The sequence below is a fragment of the Macaca fascicularis genome, chromosome 8, assembly GCF_037993035.2.
Source record: "Macaca fascicularis isolate 582-1 chromosome 8, T2T-MFA8v1.1".
NCBI lineage: Eukaryota > Metazoa > Chordata > Mammalia > Primates > Cercopithecidae > Macaca > Macaca fascicularis.
The window spans coordinates 61341879-61365617 of record NC_088382.1 but is presented as its reverse complement, the minus strand read 5'-3'; the positions used below and the strand labels follow the sequence as shown (position 1 = coordinate 61365617).

The window sequence follows — 23739 nt, the reverse complement described above, 5'->3', positions numbered from 1 at the left end:
CTTTCACTTGACTTGCTCCTGTTGATGCTTTAGATCTCAATCTAGAAGCCACTTCATTTCCCTAAGGAGGCTTCCTCAACTCTCTAAGACCACTCTAGGTTGCCCCTGTTGAAATTAGTATTAGAATACACTATTTAATCTAGGAGTTGGCATATGTAGAAGAATTTGGTAAATCTACCAAATATCCATAGTTGAGAAAATGCCACTAGCAATTGGCATGAATATGGAAGCAAACAAGTTTTTTAGAGAACAAAGGAACAAAGAGCCCTAAGTGTAGCACCAGATTTTGTGAATAGTGAGAGCCATATGGAAGGAGTTAGTTGGGATGGTTAGTTGAATTGGAACACATCAGATCTAGACTTCAGACTATGAAGCTATTGAAAGTCTTGATCACATTGATTATTCAGAATATTCGTTAACCTGGGCTGAGTGTGGTACTTGCTCATGCCTGTAATCTCAGCACTTTGGGAGGCTGAGGCTGGTGGATCACCTGAGATCAGGAGTTTGAGACCAGCTTGGGCAACATGGTGAAACCCTGTCTCTACCAAAACTACAAATATTAGCCAGGCATGGTGACATGTGCCTGTAGTCCCAGCTACTCGGGAGACTGAGATGGGAGGCTGAGGAGGGAGAATCGTTTGAACCCTGGAGAAGGAGGTTTCAGTGACCCAAGATCATGCCACCGCACTCCAGCCTGGGCGACAAAGCAAGACTCTATCTCAAAAAAATATATATATGTATATACATATGTATAAAGAATATTTGTTAACCTAAAGAGGATAGGATAGCGTGGAATAGAGAAAAATGAAAGTCAGAAACCACTGGAGCTACTACTGTCACCAAGTGATACGAGATCTATAAACTAGGATCACAGTGGTGGGAAGGGAAGAGTGAATGAATTCAAGAAAAAGTATAGCAGGTTGAATCATTTTATCTCTGAGATTATGAGCAACATTTTCCCCCCAGTACCTGTTCCCAGTAATACTTTGCAGAACCTTCATCTGTTTCCAGCTAGAAATCGGCTTCCTTGACTATATTTTGGGCACATGAATTTCATGTGCTATGACAGTCTTATTCTGCCTAAGGTGTCTTAGTGTTGAATTTCCTTTGGGTATTAGGTGTTTTTGTTGTTGTTGTTGTTGTTGTTTTTGTTGTTGTTTTACTATGAAGAATCAAATACTATTTTATTTAAGGAATGTTCTCTTGAATTAATTCTTTTAACATTGCTTCTGTCTCATTAGTTGTTTCTTTTTGGGGAACCTCCACATTTTGTGTATGTTGCAATACTTCTCAAAGTGTGTTCCGTGGTTGCTGGTTGAGGTAGATCCCCAGACCCTTGAGGGGATTTCCTAGGTTAAAACTTTCTCCTAATAGTATCAGTAATTTGCCTCTTCGCTGGGTTGACATTTGCGCTGATGGTGCAAAAGTCATGGTGGGTAAAACTGCTGGAGCCTCAGCCTGAACCAAGACAGTGGGTGCCAAATGGTAGGAGTATATCATTATATCCTTTGTTTGTAGCAGAAAGTAAAAAAGAAAGGTAATGTAACTTGATGCTGTTATTGATGAAATGGGGAAATATTACTTTCATTAAATTTTGACCTTTACATACATGTCCTTTCAGTAGTTTGTGTCATAAAGGAAATTGTCAAATTTTGGTATAGTATCAAAGAAAGTTTACAATTATCTGAAAAATCCTTAAAAATACTCCTATACTTTTAAAAACATGTCTTTGTGAGGTAATATTTTATTCATAGACTTCAATCAAAACAACTAATTGTAAGAGATTGAATTTGGAAGCAGTTCTTCTATTATTGAGATTTGTAAAACAATGCTACTCTACTCACTACTTTTTTTTAGAAAATATAATTTTCAGAAAAATTTGTTATTTAAAAATGCTATGAGTTTATAATCACAATTTTAAAACGAGCACATAAATTTTTAAATTCTCAGTTTTAGTTTCTGATGCACATGTGAGCCATATAAATAAAAGATCTTAGTGCTTGTCAATAATTTTTAAAAGTAAAGGGTTCCTGAGGCCAAAATGATTGGGTGCCACTCATCTGTTGATCTTCTTTGCCCAAATGTCTAGCTCTCTCTCTTTGTCTTCAATTCCTTTTAGCTCTTTGTTTTCAGAGCATTATGCTGGCTTTTTTCATATCTGTCTTCATATCCCTCATGCATTTTTGACAGTGTCTTTTCACTCCAGAGGTGCTTCTAACCCTTACTTATGCATTTTATTTTTTCCACTAGTATTTTGGATAATTATATGCAAATATTTGTAAGCAATGGATAAAATTACTAATTTTACAGAAAAATCTAATTAATGAAAATTTATGTCAAAAGAGAGAGAAATCTAACAGAATGTTACAAGGAGAAAACAAGTTGCCAGAGACCAGAGCAGAACAGATATTCAAATTATGACTCTCTGGCATGGCTGTAGAGGTTGTTAATTATTCCATGTGTTAAACCTGTGGAAAAGCTACGTTTCGTAAATCATGTGGTCAGGCACTTTTCTAGGAGGAACTATCACTCCTTTAAATAACATTTCCAATGTTATTTAAATTGCTTCAAAGATTAGAAAATATTAATGTCATAAAGTATTTTTTAAAAGCAAGCATAATCTTGATAATAAAGCTCTAAGAATTAATGAAAGATAAAAAAGCAAAGCTCTTACATATCCACACAAAAATCCAAATTGAAAATAAATAAATATAATCATCGGTATCAAAGAATCCAGTAGCACATTCAAAACATTAGTGGCATTTATTCCAGAAATTTAAGAGCAAACCAGTAGTAGGAAAGAATATATTTTATTAATTGACATATTTTATATTAATCGATTTAGGAAGAAAAATCATGAGTATTTCCATAGCTACTAAAAAGGCATTTGTTAAACATTCAACATTCATTCTCATCAAAAACTCTTCATAACATAGTTTTGAACAGATATTTCTTTAACATAAAATAGGTCTACTGAACTCATTAGCTAGAATCTTGCTTAATCAATGAATAAGATAATATTTTCATAAAGAAAGGAACAGAACAAAGATTTCTACTCTCATCACTGTCATTTAACATAGAGTTGAGTGACAAATCACCAAAATTAGGTAAGAGACGTAAGAAAGAATAACTAAGAAAATTCTGAAAAAGAACCAGAATCAAGGAGGGCTAATTATACTAGATACTAAAATGCATGATAAACCTACAATAATTAAAATATACCCAGATGGCATATTAGAAAACAATATGTAATCTACAAATTTGTTCCATTTTATCTGGAAATTAATGCACGAAAAGCATAGCATTTTCTGTCAGTAAAGAAAGCAACTCAATAATAAAAGAGTTGGGACTAACTCAATAGACATATGGAAAAGTGACCCTGGGTCCATGTCACATGGGTTTTGTTCTGGAGGTGTCCTTCCCAGTGAGGGTACAGAAAAAGGGAGGAGAAAAGCCTACTGACTGGAAGTCAGCAGTGTGGCGACCTCTCCTTCTGTTGCTGCGTGGCCTTGTTTGGTCATCAGGGTGTTCTGCGTGGCCAGCTCCCAGGCTTCATGTGTGTATTATTCAGAGGCCATATTGAAGTCCTCCCAGTACTCTATTCCCTGATGTGAGACATCCAGCTCCAGCATTTGGTCTTTCAGCCAATCTTACATCCTCTTAGAACCAACCCCAGCTAACAGGGTTTCCTCACTCAATGTACAGTCCTACAGAGCATTTATTACCTGAAAGACAGCTTAAGTCACCATTTTCTGTGGTTACCACTAACCACCACAGTGATCAATCTGTAATCATCACAGTGATCTCTCTGTGTACCAGTGCTGAGGGACTTCGAAAGTTCATGGAGAAGGCATATTAGGAAAAAACTGTGCATGGATTTCATTTTTTTTTTTTTTGCACTAAAATAAATTGGCACTGACTTGTTATAGCATGTCACGTTGCCATGCTGCTCTGTCTCTCAGGTTTGCCTCTGCTTTCTAGTTCTCTGCTGCTGTTCACCTCTACCATGTCATCAAGTCCACTGACCAAGCAGACATCTAACTAGGGAAGTAAATGCTAGTCTCCGCTTCTGCGTGACACTTTCAATTTTATGGGAGGCAACTCTCTTCTCCATATCCAAGAAAATGAAGGGCCTTGTATTAGTCGGTTCGCATGCTACCATGAAGAAATACCTGAGACTGGGTAATTTATAAAGAAAAGAGGTTTAATTGACTCACAGTTCTGCATGGCTGGGGAGGCCTCAGGAAACTTACAATCGTGGCAGAACGCACCTCTTCACAGTGTGGCAGAAAAGAGAATGAGTGCCAAGCAAAGGGGGAAGCCCCTTATAAAACCATCAGAGCTCGTGAGAACTCACTATCACGAGAACAGTATGGGGGAAACCACCCCCATGATTCAATTATCTCCACCCAGTCCAGCCCTTGACACGTGGGGATTACAATTCAAAGTGAGATGTGGGTGGGGACACAGAGCCAAATTATATGATGACTCTTCCCCTCAGCACTGCACTGCCCAAAGACATGGGACCCTCTCTCCCACAGTCACCTGGTGGTGTTGGACAGACTCTGGATCTGCTCAGTAAGCCCCACAGGGGAGAGGCAGTGCAATCCTGCTGGCCCTCTGCACCTGGTGGCTGGGACACATCTCACTTTTCTCCCTGTGCCATAGGCCTTAGCAGCAATACTAAGACAGATGGAAAAGCTCCCTTAATACCCTGCTACCTGTGTTTTCAGACCCTTCCTGGTCTCAGGTATTTCTCTGTGTCCCAATTCAGACTCAAATGTGTAACTTCCTTCCTAGATAGATACTTTAGCCGTTATTTTAATTTTAAAATATATTTTGTAAGCAGAAGGTAAATACTGAATAAATGTGCACCGTCAGTCAGTAAGGGCAACATGTGTTGTGAGCTATGTAGAGTGTTGTGGGATAGCTGCAATGTGGGAGCGCTTTCATGGATGGTGTGGACTCATTCATGATGTTTCACTGGTAACATCCCCAGAGGTCACTGCGACATGAATTATTATTATTATTATTTTTCAATGGGATTTTTTTGGAGGGGAATAGGTGGTGTTTGGTTACATGAGTAAGTTCTTTAGTGGTGATTTCTGAGATTTTGGTGCACTCATCATCCAAGCAGTGTACACCGCGTCCAATGTGTAGTCTTTTATCTCTCACCACCCTCCCATCCTTTCCCCCGAGTCCCCAAAGTCCATTGTATCATTATTATCTATTTTCATCCTTATAGCTTAGCTCCCACTTATGAGTGAGAGCATAAAATATTTGGTTTTCCATTCCTGAGTTACTTCACTTAGAATAATAGTCTTCAATTCCATCCAGGTTGCTGCAAATGCCATTATTTCATTCCCTTTTATGGCTAAGTAGTATTCCATGGCATGTGTGTGTGTATATATACAATTTATTCATCCACTTGTTGATTGATGGACATTTGGACTAGTTTCATATTTTTGCAATTGAAAATTGTGCTGTTATAAACCTGCATGTGCAAGTTTCTTTTTGGTATAATGATCTCTTCTTTTCCTCTGGGTAAATACCCAGTAGGGGAATTGTTGGATCAAATGGTAGTTCTACTTTTCTTTTCTTTTCTTTTCTTTTCTTTTTTTTTTTTTTTTTTTTTTTTTTTTTGAGACAGAGTCTGACTTTGTCACCCGGGCTGGAGTGCAGTGGTGCGATCTTGGCTTACTGCAACCTCTGCCTCCAGGGTTCAAGCAATTCTCTTCCCTCGGTCTCCCGAGTAGCTGAGATTACAGGTGCATGCTGACATGCCTGGCTGACATTTGTATTTTTAGTAGAGATGGTTTTTTGCCATGTTGACCTGGCAGGTCCCAAACTCTTGGCCTCAAGTGATCCACTTACCTTGGCCTCCCAAAGTGTTGGGATTACAGGCATGAGCCACTGTACTTGGCCTGTACTGTTAATTCTTTAGGGAATCTCCACACTGTTTTCCACAGTGGTTATACTAGTTTACATTCCCACCAGCAGTATAAAAGTGTTCCCTTTCCACTACATCTACACCAACATCATTTTTTTTTTAAATTTTTTGATTATGGCCATTCTTGCAGGAGTAAGGTGGTATCACATATTTGCTTTGATTTGCATCTCCCTGATCATTTGTGATGTTGAGCATTTTTTCATATGTTTGTTGGCCCTTTGTATATCTTTTTTTTGAGAATTGTCTATTCATGTCCTTAGCCTACTTTTTTGGGGATTGTTTGTTTTTTTCTTGCTGATTTGTTTGAGTTCCTTGTAGATTCTAGATATTAGTCTTCATCAGATGCATAGATTGCGAAGATTTTCTTCTATTGTGTGGGTCGTCTGTTTGCTGATTATTTCTTTTACTGTGCAGAAGCTTGTTAGTTTAAGTCTCATTTATTTATGTTTTTGTTGCATTTGCTTTTGGGTTCTTGGTCACGAAGTCTTTGCCTAAGCCAATGTCTAGAAGGGTTTTTTCTGATGTTATCTTCTACAGTTTTTATGGTTTCAGGTCTTAAATTTAAGTCCTTGATCAACCTTGAGTTGATTTTTGTATAAGGTGAAAGATGAGGATCCAGTTTCATTCTTCTCCACATGGCTTGCCAATTATTCCAACACCATTTGTTGAATAGGGTATCCTTTCCCCACTTTACGTTTTTGTTTGCCTTAATGAAGATCAGTGGGCCATAGGTATTTGGCTTTATTTCTGGGTTCTCTGTTCTGTTCCATTGGTTTATATGCCTATTTTTATAACAGTTCCTTGCTGTATTGGTGACCATGACCTTATAGTACAGTTTGAAGTCAGGTGATGAGATGCCTCTAGATTTGTTCTTTTTGCTTAGTCTTGCTTTGGCTATGCAGGCTCTTTTTGGCTTCCATTTGAATTTTAGAATTGCTTTTTTTAGTTCTGTGAAGAATGATGGTGGTATTTTGATGGGAATTGCATTGAATTTTTAGATTGCTTTTGGCAGTATGATCATTTTCACAATATTGATTATCCCCATTCATGAGCACAGGATCTGTTTCCATTCATTTGTGTCATCTATCATTTCTTTCAGTAGTGTTTTGAACTTTTCATTGTAGAGCTCTTTCACCTCCTTGATTACGTATACTTCTAAGTAGTTTATTTTATTTTTTGCAGTTATTGTCAAGGGAGTTGAGTTCCTGATTTGATTCTCAGTTTGGTTGCTCCTGTATATACCAGTGCTACTGATTTGTGTACATTAATTTTCTATCCTGAAACTTTGCTGAACACATTTATCAGTTCTAGGAACTTTTTGGAGGAGCCTTTAGGGTTTTCTAGGTATACAATCATATTATCAGCAAACAGTGAGTTTAACTTCCTCTTTACTGATTTGGATGGCCTTTATTTCTTTCTCTTGTTCAGTTGTTCTGTCTAGGACTTCTAGTACTATGTTGAATAGAAGTAGTAAGAGTGGGCATCTTTGTATTTTTCCAGTTCTCAGGGGTAGTGCTGTCAACTTTTCCCCATTCAGTATTATGTTGGGTTGTGGGTTTATCATATATGACTTTTATTACCTTAGGATATTTCCCTTCTATGCAAATTTTGGTGAGGGTTTTAGTCATAAAGCAATGCTGGATTTTGTCAAATGCTTTTTCTGCATCTATTGATATGATCATGTTATTTTTGTTTTTAATTCTGTTTATGTGGTGTATCACACTTACTGATTTGCATATGTTAAACCATCTGTGCATCCGTGTTATAAAACCCATTTGATTATGGTGGATTAACATTTTGAAATGCTGTTGAATTTGGTTAGCTAGTATTTTGTCAAGGATTTCTGCATCTATATTCATCAGGGATCTTGGTCTGTAGTTTTCTTTCTTCCTTTTTTATTTTTGTTTTGAGACGGAGTCCCACTCTGTTGCCCAGGCTGGAGTGCAGTGGCGCAATCTTGACTCACTGCCAGTTCTGCCTCCAGGGTTGACGCCATTCTCCTGCCTCAGCCTCCCGAGTAGCTGGGACTACAGGCGCCAGCCACCACGCACGGCTAATTTTTTTTTGTATTTTTAGTGAAGATGGGATTTCACTGTGTTAGCCAGGATGGTCTCAATCTCCTGACGTTGTGATCCACCTGCCTCGGCCTCCCAAAGTGCTGGCATTACAGGAGTGAGCCACCGTGCCAGGCTGTAGTTTTCTTTTTCTATTATGTCCTTTCCTGGGTTTTGGTGTTAGGATGATACTGGCTTCATAGCATGATTTAGGGAAAATTCCCCCTTCTCTATCTTGTGGAATAGTGTCAGTAAGATCGATACCAATTCTTCTTTGAGTGTCTGATAGAATTCAGCTGTGAATTCTAGACATTTTTTGGCAAATTTTTTATTACTGTTTTAATCTCACTACTTACCGTTGGTCTATTCTGAGTTTCTATTTCTTCCTGGTTTAATGTAGGAGGATTGTATATTTTCAGGAATATATCCATCTCCTCTAGGTTTTCTAGTTTGTGCACATGAAGGTTTGCATAGTAGCCTTGAATGATCTTTTGTATTTCTGTGGTATTGGTTGTAATATCTCCGGTTTCGTTTCTAATTCAGCTTATTAGGTTCTTTTCTCTTCTTTTCTTGGTTAATCTTGCTAATGACCTATGAATTTTATTTATATTTTCGAAGAACCAGCTTTTATTTTTTCCATTTGTCTTTTGTATTTTGCTTGTTTGCTTCAATTTCATGTAGTTCTGCTCTGATCTTTGTTATTTCTTTTCTTCTGCTGGATTTGGGTTTGGTTTGTTTTTCTTTCTCTAGTTCCTTGAGGTGTGACCTTCCATTGTCTGTTTATGCCCTTTGAGACTTTTTGATGTAGGCATTTAAGGCTATGAACTTCCCTCTTAGCACCGTATTTGCTTTATCCCAGAGGTTTTGATAGGTTGTGTAGTATTGTTCAGCTCAAACAGTTCTGAAATTTCCATCTTGATTTCACTGTTGACTTAATGATCATTCAGCAGCAGACTGTTTAATTTCCACGTATTTGCATGGTTTTGAGGGTTCCTTCCGGAGTTGATTTTGAATTTTATTCCACTGTGGTCTGAACAGGGGGATCAGGAGGAAGAACGATCTTTGGCACTTTCTTTCTCAGTTTCTGCACATCTTTCACTTGCTGACTCTCTCTGTATTTTGCAGGTGTGATGGATATTATGACATGGCAATGCATTTTTGGTGCCTGGTGGTGAGAATTTTCATATAAAGTTGATCCTCCAAAACTTCCCTGAATAATGTTTATGAGATTTAAGACAAAACAAGGTCCTATTTCTACAAGAGGAACATCTTCTTCTATGATATGAAACTTCTGAAACCATATCCTATTATCCAAAAAGATGAAAGTGAACACATGGACCATGAATGGTTGGCTTTTGGGATGATAGCACAGTGTACTAAAGATCTGAATTAAGAGTTCCTTTAACAAACCATAATGTAGTAATTCATCAAAAGCTGGGTCAAGGCAAAAGGGGCCGAGAACCTTTCAAACAGTTTCCAGTTATCTTTAGTTCAGCTAGGGTATGAATATTTTGAACAAGAAATTTAGCAGATGGTCCATGAGATGAATTTGAAAGCTACATAAAGAGATCCTGTTTTTTCTTAGCTTCAAAGTATATGCATTTATTACAGTTTTTCATTTCACAGAGCTCGCTAATCACAAATTATTTATACTTACGATCCACTTTAGTGTCTGCTTTAGAATGAGGCATCAACATTCTCAAGTCCTGCATAAAATGTCTTGTTCTGAAATTTATTTATTCCTCTGGGAGAAAAGATGAAAATCCATTCCTTGTTTTTTCACTCCCCCTTGCAAACACGGCCTGGGATCCAGTCTCCATCTTCTTCCTCCACCTCCTCTGCGGTGGCTCTCAGCTTAGCTGGCCACTCGTCCTCTTTTTTGTTTCTTTTTGGGTTCTTTGCCTGAATTGCCACGCCTCCATACTGTTTCCTCTTGGTTGCCGCCACCTTGCCTCCACACTAATTATTTGTTCTCATTATCTACATCTTCTATTTGTAAAGAAAATTTTATTTAATCTAAAAAATTCCCCAAATTTATACATTTTTAAATTTTAACTTGTTTATTTCAGCCATTCTACCAGGCTGCAACGATACCTTTCCATTCTTGACTGGAGTCCAGTATAATTATTTTATCTTCCAAATATGTTGCATCTAAAAAACCAAACAAACAAAAAACAAGCAAACAAGAAACACTGGTGAGAACTTTTTTTTTTTTTCTTTTGAGACTGAATCTTGCTCTATCACCCAGGCTGGAGTGCAGTGGAGCAATCGCAGTTCATTGCAACCTCCACCTGCTGGGTTCAAGTGATTCTCCTGCCTCAGCCTCCTGAGTAGCTGGGATTACAGGTGCGTGCCATCACTCCTGGCTCCTTTTTTTTTTTTTTTTTTTTTGTATTTTTAGTAGAGACGGGGTTTCAACATGTTAGCCAGGATGGTCTCGATCTCCTGACCTCGTGATCTGCCCACCTTGGCCTCCCAAAGTGCTGGAACTACAGGCGTGAGCCACCGTGCCCGGCCAATGAAGATTTTTTGTGTGTTTTTATCCATATACTTGATAAAATGTGGAAAGGACAGAGCTCTTTATCTGGGTGACATGATCTATTAATTGATATTTCTTGGGTATAGATGTTCAACCATTAGAAATCCTTTATAAAGAGTTCCTTTGTACCCTGTTTTTACTACCTCATTTCTGTAAAGAGGCAATCTATAGAATGCTAAAATCATGATATATTGTGTCTATAGCAACTTATCTGTGTTATGTTCTGTCATAATTCTGTGACTCACTTTCCTCATCTAATAAATGCTCATGATTATCATAATTTGGGGGGAAATAATATCAATGCCATTAATCTGCAGTAGAGCATACTAGAATTCATAGTGTCTTAATTCTAGTATTTTTAACCTTCTTATTTCCTAGTAGTTCCAAAAAGATTATTAGCAAACATTCTGGAACCATTTGGTACATGGTACAAAATACATTTAATGTATATTGAGTACAAACCATGTGGTATCACTATTTTAGTCACTGGTGACTTAGCAGTAAATACAGCAGAAGAATCCCTGTTCTCTTAGAAAATATGCTTCTCATCTGAAGGGAAAGAAAAGGAAATAAATATCCTGTATTCCAGAGAGTGTTAAGTGTGATGAAGAAGCAACAAGGCATAGGGCCAGAAAAATGTACCAGGACATGTCATTTAAAAAGAGAGGTCAGGGGATACCTCTAGAAGGACATGACATTTGAGCAGAGAGCTGAGTGAAGTGACAGTCAGAGAAAAAAGGCAAATCACTTACAGCAGTTAAACTAACAACAGGCTTTATGTTAGTAGCAACAGAAACCAAAAGATGCTGGAATCGATTCTTCAAAGTGTTTTGACAAAAATAACTGTAAATCTTATATTATATAAGCATCAACTCCTTCATGGATAAGAGCTAAGTAAAGATAGTTTCAGAAAATAAAACTGAGAATATAGTATTGTATACCCATCGAAGCATTCAAGAATGAGGGCTAAAGATTATCTTCTTGAAGAAAGACAAAATCTTAAAAGAGCTGAGATTCAAAAAAAGAAATTCACTAGTGAATAAAGAACCTGATGAACATATAGATAATATTAAAATATTTTCTACATTCAATAATAATTGTAATCATTAAGGTATGACATTGAATAAAATTATACAATTAAATACTGACTTACAATGGAATATATGTTGGAAAAATGGTTATTGGAATTAAAGTTTTATAATATTCTTACATATCTGAGATGAGGTGTTGGCTAATAGGTTGGTTAATCTGTTAATTTCAGGCTTGTAAGTATGAATGCCACAGATACTAAGGGTAAATAGTAAAGCATAAAAATACGATTATAAGTTTCAAATCAGAAAAGTGAAAGTGATGAATTAGAAAACCAACAAATTAATTGTTTAAATAAAAGTTAAGAAAGGAGTAGTGGCAGCAAATTTACAGATGAATTCTGTAAATGTCCTAAAAGTCAACCCAGTCTTAAACAAAGTTTTGCAGATAATATAAGAGGAAATACACTTCAAATTAATAAAAGAAATTATGGACAAAAAAATCTTAATCTCTGTAAAAAATATTCCCCCACTGACTCCACTGATATTACTAGATTAATGGAGGACAAATCATTTTAATAGATGCAGGGAAAACATTCGATCAAATTTATTAACTAATTATTAAGAGAAGGTCTTAGCAATATAGAAATAAAATGTTTTCTACAAAAAACACCCTTTTTTGTAGAAATAAAACCATAGAAAATTACATTTTTAAAGGTGAAATGTTAGAAATATTTCTATTATTATTATTATTATTATTATTATTATTATTATTAGAGATAGAGTCTTACTCTGTCACCCAGGCTGGAGTGCTGTGGTGCGACCTCTGCTCACTGCAATCTCCACCTCTTGACTTCAAGCGCTTCTCCTGGCTCAGCTTCCCCAGTAGCTGGGACTACAGGGACGCTCCGCCACATCCAGCTAATTTTTGTATTTTAGTAGAGACAGGTTTTTACCATGTTGGCCAGGCTGGTCTCAAACTCCTGGGCTCAAGTGATCCCCACTCGCCTTGGCCTCTCAAAGTGCTGGTATTACAGGCATGAGCCACCGCGCCTGGCCGAAATATTCCTTTGAAAATTAGGAAGAAGATTGCATGTACTCAGTGTTGTAATGGAAGGTCTAGTCTTTACAAAAAGGCAAGACATAGAAAACAAATGTTATGACTTTAGAAGAAATACATACAATTTTATTTGTGTATAATAGGATTTTCCTCATACACAATCCAAAAACATCTACAAATAAACTATCAGACCTAAGAGTTCAGGAAGATCATTGGATATGACATTAACAAGTAAAAACTATTTTTCTTTCTACATGCCAGCAACAAAATGCCTAATTTTATTTTAAAAACAAAAACTCCTTAAAATGACGAGAAAGTATAGTTAAAAATAAATCTAACAAAAGATGTGCAAGAATTGTGTAGAAGAAAAATAAAATGTCATTGTAAGAAATTGAAGAAGACAGACTTACTATTGTAAAGATGCTAATTCTTCCGCCATTGATTTATAGATCAATGCAATTCCAATCAAAACCCTAAAGAGTTCTTGATGGAAACTGAAAGGATAATTCTGGAAGGCATATGGAATAACAAAAATCCAAAAATAACCTAGATCATCCAAATACCAAGATGGTATTACTGTATACTACTCAGGAATAACATATTGTATGATTGGCCCAAGGATTAACAACTTACCAAAGAGACAAACAAACAAACAAACAAACAAAAAAAAACGGTATGTGTAAGCATGAGCAGAAACTATGGCTTCTCAATAATAGTTCTGGGAAACTCATTATCCACAGGGAGAAGGTGAAATTACATCTTTATATCACCCTACACATCAAAATCAATTCCAGATAAAAATGTTTTAATATTTAAGACATTTAACTCTTTTTGAACAAGAAGTAAAATTATTATGATAGTAGTATAGAAAGATTTGCAAAACAAATTACAGGAAACTATTAGCGTATCAGAAAAGAGGATAATCTTATCTACATTAAAATTTGGATATTCTATTCGTCAGTCAGAAATAGCAGATATTTGCAATATATATGACTGACAAGTGTGTTTTGTGTTTTGATATCTGTAACATATAAAAAATTCCCTAATTTAATAAAAAGAATTCAATTAACAAATGGGAAAACATAGTCAATACAGCTTGGGAAAAAGTTAAATTTGGTATCCTTTCTGAGAATTAATGTAGGTATCCATGAAACGATTGGTTTCTGAGCGTGGACCTAAGATGTAAACTCCATGGTTATTAATGAACTAATTTAGAACTGAGGTCGTGCGTTGAGTGAAAAGGTGAGAAGACCAACAATTGGAACCCCTTAGCATGTAGAGAGAAGAAAAAGCTATGAGTGATACTATAGAGGAATTCCCAGCCTCTGGGTTACACAAAATCCCTGAGGAGACAAGAGTCTTAACAGCTAAGAAAAAGTTATTGCCAGAAGGAGAGAATCAAATGTGTCAAAAGCCACAAAAAGTTGCATTCAGTAAAGATTGGAATTTTTTTAAGGGTCTGAACAAGGGCAGTTTCATACAGTCAAGGAAATCGAAGCCTTAATGAAAGTGGTGTGGCATAAAGGGGATAGAAGGGCCATAAGCAGAGAAACGTATTTGTTTCTTGGAAACAAGTGAAGAGGGAAACAGTAAAGAGACAGCAGTGGAGATGGGGCTGGGTCATGCGGAACAAGGGGAAGGGCCTGTTTTTCCTAGGTATTTTCTAAAGGAAGGAGAGGCTGAAAAGATGGAAGAGCATGAGCATTAAATAATTTAAGATCACTCAGGTGGCAAGATGGGGTGAGATTTGCAAGTGACCTTTAAAAGAAGAGTTATTTTTTCAATTTAGATGAGGATAGGAGGGGAGGTAAGAATGGGTGTATAGATTGAATGACACCTCTGTGGAAGAGGAGTATAGGATTTGAGGAATTTATAGTCTGATGGATTCTGTTTTCTTTGTGGAGAAGTCAATATTGTGTAGGAGAAGGGTATTCCAAGAGATGAAGTAGGTGACTTGAAAGAGAAGTGAATGCTTGAAATTCATTGCTGTTGATGTAAAATAGGATCTGGATTGACAAGGGCAGTTTGTTCCTGACAAACCAGGACATAGGATCACTCTGTTTTTACTCCAGATATTTTGTGAGAAGAAATGCAAGAAAATGGTGGAGGGTAGTTGAATGAAAGAACAATGGGGTAAAGGAGTTTAGCATTTTGGAAGAAAAGTGGTAAAGGTGATAAAACTTGGGATCCTGAATAAAAGTTCTTTGAAAAGGAATTTGAAGGAGAGATTTTATTCCAGTGAACAGTTTGCAAACTGGAGAGACACAATCCCTAGTGTAAAACAAAGGTGCGTTCCAGAGAACAAAGAGAGAGTTCAAGTTTCGTAGCAAAAGTTTCCGCCCACATTTCCAATCAGGTTCATTTATGCAAATGAATGATTCAAACTTGCTGAGTTCTGATTGGTTGGTTCAGGTAAGCTCTGAAGGTCTTGAAGTTAAAAAGATGTGTGTTTTCAGGGATCTCAGAGTATGTGTGTCACCTCTGGTCAGGAAATGGCTGTTTGGCTCTATTTTACATTTAAGCACAGTTAGCCGCTTGGGATTCATCCTGAAGGACTGGATCTTTCAAGCTTCTATTTGTTCACAGGAGCTTGGCTGAAAAGGAAAGGGAATGAGACTAGAAGATTGTTGGTCACCAGGAAAGAAGCAGATCGCCTTCCAAGTCTAGGTAAAGTCCAAATGAGGAGATGCAAGGGCATAGTGAGAAGAACTTTGCTTTAGAGTGTGGTGTTAGATATTTCCAAAATATTACAAGTGATGGCACAGCTCGTGGTAATGAGCATCTGTTGTGACAGGAGGTGAAAGCAGCTGGCAATAAAGGACATCAGACAAAGGAGGCTATGATGTGAAAAGTGAGACACTGGAGACGTCTTGATTGGATCAGGAGCATCACTGCCTCATAGGCTGACCCTGGTCCTCATGAGATGTCCATTATGCATTGTCAGGCATCAATCAGCCATGGTCTCAGCATTCTGAAATGCATGTGTTAACTTAGAATATAGCATGAGGTTTAAATACATAAGAAAAATAAGATTCCAACAGAGGAACTGAACCTTTTTATCTTTGTCAGTAATAAATGTTTGATGTTACCATAATTTTTTTTCAGAAATACAGAAACATACAAGAAAGATATGATGAAAGCGCTTATTTCCTTTATCGAAGATCCAGCCTGGGTGGCAGAGTGAGACCCTGTCTCAAAAGAAAAAAAAAAAAAAAAAAAAAAGGAAGACAGTTTGGTAGCTTTCCTAAAAGACTGCATATTTTACTACCATAGGGCTTGGCTTGTGCATTTTTGGACTTGTTTTGTTTTGTTTTGAGATGGAGTCTCACTCTATTGCCCAGGCTGGAGTGCAGTGGCTCACTGCAACCTCCACCTCCTGGGTTCAAGCGATTCTCCTGCCTCAGATTCCCAAGTAGTTGGAATTACAGGCTCGCACCCCCATGCCTGGCTAATTTCTTATATTTTTAGTAGAGACAAGGTTTCACCATGCTGGCCAGGCTGGTTTCGAACTCTTGACCTCAGGTGATCCGCCAACTTCAGCCTCACAAAGTGCTGGGATTATAGGCATGAGTCACTGCACCCGGCCACATGTTTAAATTTTTAAAGAAGTTTCCAAACTCTTTTCCAGAGTGCCTGTACCATCTTATATTCCCACCCACAATGTATGAGTAATTCAGTTTCCCTGCATCCTTGCCTGCAATTTGTAATTTCATTATTTTGTATTTCAGCCATTTTTATAGGTGTGTAGTAATATCACCTTGTGGTTTTAATTTGCATGTCACTAATGACTTCTGATTTTGAGCACCTTTTCATATGCTGATTTGCCATCTGTATATCCTCTTCAGTACAATGTCATGCCTTTTGTCCATTATCTGTTTGAAGTGTTTGGTATTTTACTGTTGAATTGTTGGGTTCTTTATATATTTTAGACCCTATTCCTTTCTGCATGTGTGGTTTACAAATATTTTCTCCGTCTATAACTTGCCTTCTGATACTCTCAGCATGGTGTTCACAGCACAGAATTTTTTATTTTGATGAAGTCCTGATTACCAATTTTTTTCTTTAATAGATCAAGCTTTTTATGCAAAGTCAAAGAACTTTTGGCTTAAATAGCAAAGATTTTCTCCTATTTTTTAAATAATAGTTTTACTTTTTATATTTAAGTTTGTCGTCCATTTTGATTTACTTTTTTTATAAAGTATGAGGCTTAAGTAAAGGTTTATTCTTCTGCCTATAGTTATCCATTTGCTATTGTACCATTGGTTGAAAGGCTTCCAGTGAACTGCTTCTGCACTTTTGTTAAAATCTATAGAGCATATTTGTGTGGGTCCATTACTGGGTTCCTGCTCTGTCCCATTGATATTTGTGTTTGTGTCTGCCGTTTCCTCAATACCAGTCTTGATTACTGCAGCTATATGACCCATCTTAAAATCCAGTAGATTAATTGCTCTCACTTTATTCTTTTTTGTCAAAACTGTTTAGTTATACTAGTTCCTTTGCATTTCCGCATAAATTTTAGAATAATCTCATCTATATCTATGAAAAAATCTTGCTGGAATTTTAATGAGAATTACATTAAACCTGTATATCAACTTGTAAAGAAATGACATCTTTACTGTCTTTAGACTTTCAATCCATGCATATGTGTTTATTCATTTTTTTATCTTTGATTTTGTACTACAGTATTTTTTAGCTTTTAGTTTATAAGTACTGTAGATATTTTGTTAAATTTATACCTAATTATTTCATGCTTTTGAGCAATTTTTTTAAAAAAAATCCATGTCCATATGTTCATTGATTGTATATAAAATAAATACTATCTATATATTAATACATTTGTCTTGTATCCAGAGACCTTGCTGAACTGACTTTGGAGTATTTTTGATATGTTTTAGGATTTTCTACATAGACAATAATTTCATCTGCAAATAGGGACAGTTTTATCTCTTCTTTTCCATTCTGTTTGCTTTTTATGTCCTTTTCTTGCCATGATGCACAGGCTAGAAATTGCAGTACTGCGTTGAATAAGACTGGAGAGAGCAGATATCCCTGCCTTATTTTCTATGTGAAAAGTATTCACTGTGTTTCCTTACTCTAGGGCTTTTGTACATGTTCTTTTCCAAGTTGTAGAAGTTCCCCTCTATTTTTATTTTCTTTCTGAGAGGTCTTTAACTTATAATGAGTGTTGAATATATGCAAGCACTTTTTATTTATTGATACTATTATGTGATTTTTCTTCTTTAGCCATTAATACGATGGATTATATTGATTTATTTTCAAATATTGAACCAGTATTTCATCCTGGGAATAAACCTTACTTGCTCATGATGTCTAAACCTTTTCATATTGATAAATTCTATTTGCCGATATTTTGTTAATGATTTTTGTGTATATGTTCATGAGAAGTATTTGACTGTAGTTTTTTTTTTTCTTTGTTATAGTCGTCATCTGGTTTTGATATTAGGATGAGCCTCCCGAAAGGAGTTGGGGAATATTCCCTCCTCTGTTATTTTATAGAGGAGAGTCTATAAAATTGCTGTTACATTTTTTAAACACTGGGTCAAATTCCCTGGTAAAATAATTTTAATTCCTTCCTGGGGATTTCTTATTTGGGGAGTTTTAAGGATTAGGAATTCATTTTTCGATAGTTATAGAGCTATCTGAATTATCTATTTCATATTAGGTGTGTTATGGTAGTTTGTGTTTTTTGAGGAAATGAGATGCTCACTGAAGAGCTGGATCTTTTTATCTTAGCCACAGATAAATTTTGATGTTACCATATAGTTTTATTTCACACTTAACAAAAAGTACTGAGACAGAATAATGAAAATGCTGTACCCACAGCTCAGCTGAAGAGATACGTGTTAAAAATGCAAATGTAGTGAAAGTTTCAGTGCATTCCTTTTGCCTAATTCCTGCTCTCACCTCTGCTCTACTTGGTGCCAACATGGGTGTGATGCTTGTTATTCCCCTAGATGTCCAAGTAATTGATTTTTAAAAAACTAGTGTGCTTAACCAATGTGACATTCAGATTCATACCTTTGACTCAGCTGGCATATATTGACAAAAATGATATTATTTGACATGATGTTATTTTGGTTTGTTTCTACAGCTCTTGCAGTGTTTACTCAACGTCCTCAGGATACAAGTGTCGAGGTTGGAAAGAATATAAACATTTCATGTCATGCTCAAGGAGAACCACAGCCCATAATTACTTGGAATAAGGTAAGATCTCAACTAAAGTACAGTAATATTAAAAACACTGACAGATGTATCGACCCACTGAAGTGGAGGTAATCATTCTCATATTGATTTTTTACTGTTGCAACTTTTGCTAGCAAATAATACTTTTTACATTGCAGCAGGTTTATTTCCTGTTTCTTATTTTTCTTTCTTTCTTTTTTTTTAAGTAACTGTATCTGATTTTGGGTCAGTGTTTTGATAAGGTTTATCCTTTCTCATTTGCCTGGTGATGAAAACTTCACAAGCATAACTGAATTCCTCTAAGGAAAATTGGTTTTGACACATATAAATTAAGAGTTTAGTGGCTAATAAGAAACCATTTTAAATTAATAACTCAGAAGTGGATTAAAAGTAGGTCATTGGCTGAAGCAGGAAAGGAATGGAAAACCTAATGTTAAAGAAACAAGAAAAAGTAGTTCTAAAGTTTCAAACCCTGAATGGCTTTAAAGAAACAATAGCTCCTTACTTATGTATCTTACATCTTTTGGAAACCATGTTCTTCCAACATAACTGCTTCTTCTGTTTTAAGTTTTTCATCAAAACAAAATGGTCGGTCTCAGATTTCAGTGTTCTTAAAAATCAACAAATTTGCACGCCTGAATGTCAGTTTTTGAAACATTTTGACAAAATATAAAATCTGTGAAAGGTTACAAAGCTGTTTTCCAAAACCCACTTGGCTTATTTTTATTGCTGCCATATATTAACAAGGCCTTCTTTTGTGCTGTAGCAAGTCTCACATGTCAGTCTCTATGAAGAGTAAGTTCAGGGGTCTCAATCATGAGTCTTTCGGTTCACGTCCTCTCATTAGTCTGAATATTTTTTAAAACCCCTTTTAATTTGATATTATACATTAAAATATTTTTATGCTAAAAATAGAAAGTGTGAAAAATATACATTTTGGGCAGTCTCTAAAGCCTTATTCTACACTCTATGACATGCATCATTATATAATCACATCAGCAGAATATCTCAGCGTCTACTTTGTAAAAGGTAGCTTTTAATCACAAACTGATTGAGTTCCGACTCTATGCCAGACATTTTACACACACAATCACATTTACCCTTCATAACAGTCCTCTTCAGCTCACGAGTTTGGAAAAGGGATGAGTTAGCATACCTTTGCTACCAGCAATAGAAAAGCCTTACCATAAGCAGATAAGGAATGTTCTGGAAAGCTATCTGATTGCTGAGACTCCAAGCAGATATTTCAGAGCTATAAATTTAGTCTGGAGCTCTGGCAATAGGTGAGGAGAAGGGAGCAACTTTGAAAGAAAATTTAGTAGTGAGCCAGCCTGAGACAGGGAAGGTGTGGTTCTGAAGGAAGGACCCGCTGGGCCCTGTGACCTGTGCACCTGGGTGCCTCATCCATGCCTTGTGTCTGGTCTCTCTCATCTGCCCTCTCATCTGGTAGGTTCCTGCAACTTCCTGTCACTCCCTACTCTGAGTTACCAGCTACCAATCGCCTGGACTTGTTTTTCAGAATTGGGTAAAGTCAGCTGTGAGAATCCGAAGACCTGTGAAACATTATTTTCACTTGAAACGTTCACGGTTACACTGTGGCCTGTTGGCTATAGCTGGAGTGTGAGTTCTTTTGAAAAAATATCTCCCATCCTCTGTTTCTTGTGAGTCTTTTGGGGCTAGAGGCAGGGCAGAGGCACACCATTTTAACTGCAATTTCTTAAGGCCAATTTCTTTTACTTTTTAAAATTAAGTCCATAATAATGAAAAGTATGTAAATCTATATTAATTAAAAGTAAATGCACTTTAATAATAGTTCATATAAAATTTAGTTATTTTTATCTTCTTACAGTATATTTTAATTGTGTATATATATATATAATACACATATCAGTGTAGCTATACGAAACATATGAGTACATGCAAGGAAGAAATAGAAGGGAAATTAGAAATACGTTAATAAAAATATTTTGATGTTTTTGGATGATGGATTTGTGAACATACTTCTCCTTGTCAATTTGTAATATTTTTTATTTTACATATGGGATCTTGTGAGGTTGTCGAGGCCACAGTACAATGGCATGATCATAGTTCACTACAGATTCACACTTCTGGACTCAAGCGACCCTCTGACTTCAGTCTCCTGAGTAGCTAGAACTACAGGCACATGCTACCATGCCAGGCTGACTTTTGTTCTATTTTTTTTGTAGGGATGGGGTCTTGCTATGTCACTCAGGTTAGTCTTGAACTCCTGAGCTCAAGTGATCCTCCTGTCTCAGTCTTCCAAAATGCTGGGATTATAGGCATGAGCCACTGTGCCCGACCAAATGTAGTTGTCAGAATTATCTTTAGCAGTAAGGAATATATGAATCAATTATGTCTCTCCATTCATTGGAGTGATAATTTTAAAATAATTATTCTATTAAATAATTACATGATTTAACTTTTGGTTATCATATTTAATAATTAGAGAGAGAAAAACCACACTTCCTAGAAACCTCTTTTCCTCTCTCCCTTCTCTCCACTAGATTCATGTATCTCCTCCAGTACTTGACACACAGCAGACATGCAGTACATGTCTGTTGAACAAACGAACCCACATTGAAAAAAGTAAATAAATGATTTTTTAAGGAACCATACCCATCCAGTGGCAACTCTTTTTTGTTCCCTAGGAAGGTGTGCAGATAACTGAGAGTGGTAAATTCCATGTGGATGGTGAAGGCACGCTGACTATCTACGATGCAGGGTTCCCTGACCAGGGAAGATACGAATGTGTGGCTCGGAATTCATTTGGCCTTGTTGTGACCAACATGTTTCTTACAGTCACTGGTAGGTGTTTGTAAGTAGCTCCATTTACAACATCCAAATAACTGTCTCTGAACAGCTTCTACTGCTAATCCTATCTGACTGACCTCACTAATCATGCTCTCTTATGCTTTCTTTCTGGTCAAGTGTGTTTATAGTTAAAGCTGTTTTATTCTTTTTAAAATAAAAACTTTTAAATGTAAACAGTCTTAAGGGATATAAAGTGAAAAATAACAATTTAAAAAAGAACATAAATAGCAAAGATTTGCAAATGTGTATCATGTTTTCTTACAATCCAAAAATTATAGAATGCAAGATGTATTTATAGCCAAAATGTGGAGCTGCAGGTTGAAGCATAATATGAAATTCAACATATACTACGTATTCTAGTCTAGTATGTTTAATCCCAGTTTAAAATTAGAAATCAATCCATCAAACTCCCAAGTAAGCTTTACAACCACCAGAACAAATATCTCAATGTTTGCAGGCATTTATAATTGGCCAACATAATTGACATAGCTTTTTACATTCTATCATCAATCTAGTTATATAGCTAGAACCCTCTGCGGGTTGATTATATATAATGATTGTTTAAAATACTGTTTACCGTAGTCTTATAAAAAATCTTTTTTTTCTTTTTTTCATTATTTAGTTCACAAGGGAGATGGGAGAGTCCATTTGTAGACAGGCTTGCGTAGACTGTACTGAAACTCAGCTGAGGTTATTTACAAGTGGAGACAGGCTGTGAAGATTGCCTGGTGTGTTCTCTACATGGGGAAGCATTGAAGGAAAGCACAGTATGTCTGCATATGGGAGTTGACATCAGTGTTGCTTTTTTTGCAAATGGGTTCAGGAGTTTTTGCTGTATTGTTAATCAACAGTTGAAATAAATGAGTTTAGCTATGAGCATCTGGAATGCTATTTTGGGCTTTGCTCATCTTTCGGTTTCCTTAAAAATGAACAAATTTCATAAATATAGTTTTACACATTCTTTTTTACCTTTTAGTTTTTCCAGGCCTTATGGGTTTATAAAAGAGATTGGGTAACTCTTTTATTATGTACAATAATATTTCATAACACAGGCCTGACTTAAAATAGATTTAGCTTATCCTCCAGCCTGGGCGACAGAGTGAGACTCCGCCTCAAAAAAAAAATAGATTTAGCTTATCAACTCATATTTATAAAGATTTGCCATTTTCCTATCATATGAATACTTTCATATTCTTCCACTTACATATTCTGAGATATCAAACTTCTGAGGTCAGTGGTCCTCAATCTTTTTGGCACCAGGAACTGGTTACGTCAGAGACAATTTTTCCACAGACCAGGGGTGGGGAGATGGCTTTGGGATGATTCAAGTGCATTACATTTATTGTGCACTTTATATCTATTATTATTACATTGTAATACATAATGAAATAATTCTACAACTCACCATAATGTAGAATCAGTGGTAGCCCTGGGCTTGTTTTTCTGCAACTAGATGGTCCCATCTGGGGGTGATGGGAGACAGTGACAGATCATCAGGCATTAGATTCTCATAAGGAGTGCACAACCTAGATTTTTCACATGTGCAGTTCACAATAGGGTTTGTGCTTCTGTTAGAATCTAGTGCCCCTGCTGATCTGACAGGAGGTGGAGCTCAGGCAGTTATGCTTGTTCACCTGCTGTTCGCCTCCTGCTGTGTTACTAACAGGCTATGACCAGTATTGGGGGTTGGGGACCCCTGTCATAGGATCTTCAAACCTCAGTGAGGAGTATGGATTTATTCTCAAGGCATTGGGGTTGAGAATCCCTGGTCTAGGTATTTTAAATAAAATGTATATTTTCATTAGCAGCACATCAGTCAGCATGCATTCATTATACCATATTGTAAAAATGTCTTCTTGTAGAATAATATTCTTAAAATTGTAACAATGTAGTTTAGTAATCAACAAATATTTGTCCTAATAGTGTCAGAGGTTGTTTATCTTATAAAATTGCTTTTTATTTTTTTTGAGACGGAGTCTCACTCTGGCTGGAGTGCAGTGGCACAATCTCGGCTCACTGCAACTTCCGCCTCCCGGGTTCAAGCAATTTTCCTGCCCCAGCCTCCCGAGTTG

General features: G+C 36.5%; 1 protein-coding gene and 1 pseudogene across 3 annotated transcripts in view; one reads left to right on the top strand and one right to left on the bottom strand.

Annotated features, from left to right (window-relative positions):
- PXDNL (peroxidasin like) overlaps positions 1-23739 on the top strand; it is a 507521-nt gene that overhangs the window by 376836 nt on the left and 106946 nt on the right. For all 3 annotated transcript variants that reach the window (XM_065519201.1, XM_045398234.2, XM_045398235.2), the window contains 2 exons: positions 18744-18856; positions 21505-21661. In XM_065519201.1, the coding sequence (XP_065375273.1) occupies positions 18744-18856; positions 21505-21661 (270 nt within the window). The remainder of the gene's footprint in view (positions 1-18743; positions 18857-21504; positions 21662-23739) is intronic.
- LOC102123339 (ribosome biogenesis protein BRX1 homolog pseudogene) lies at positions 7829-10106 on the bottom strand (annotated as a pseudogene).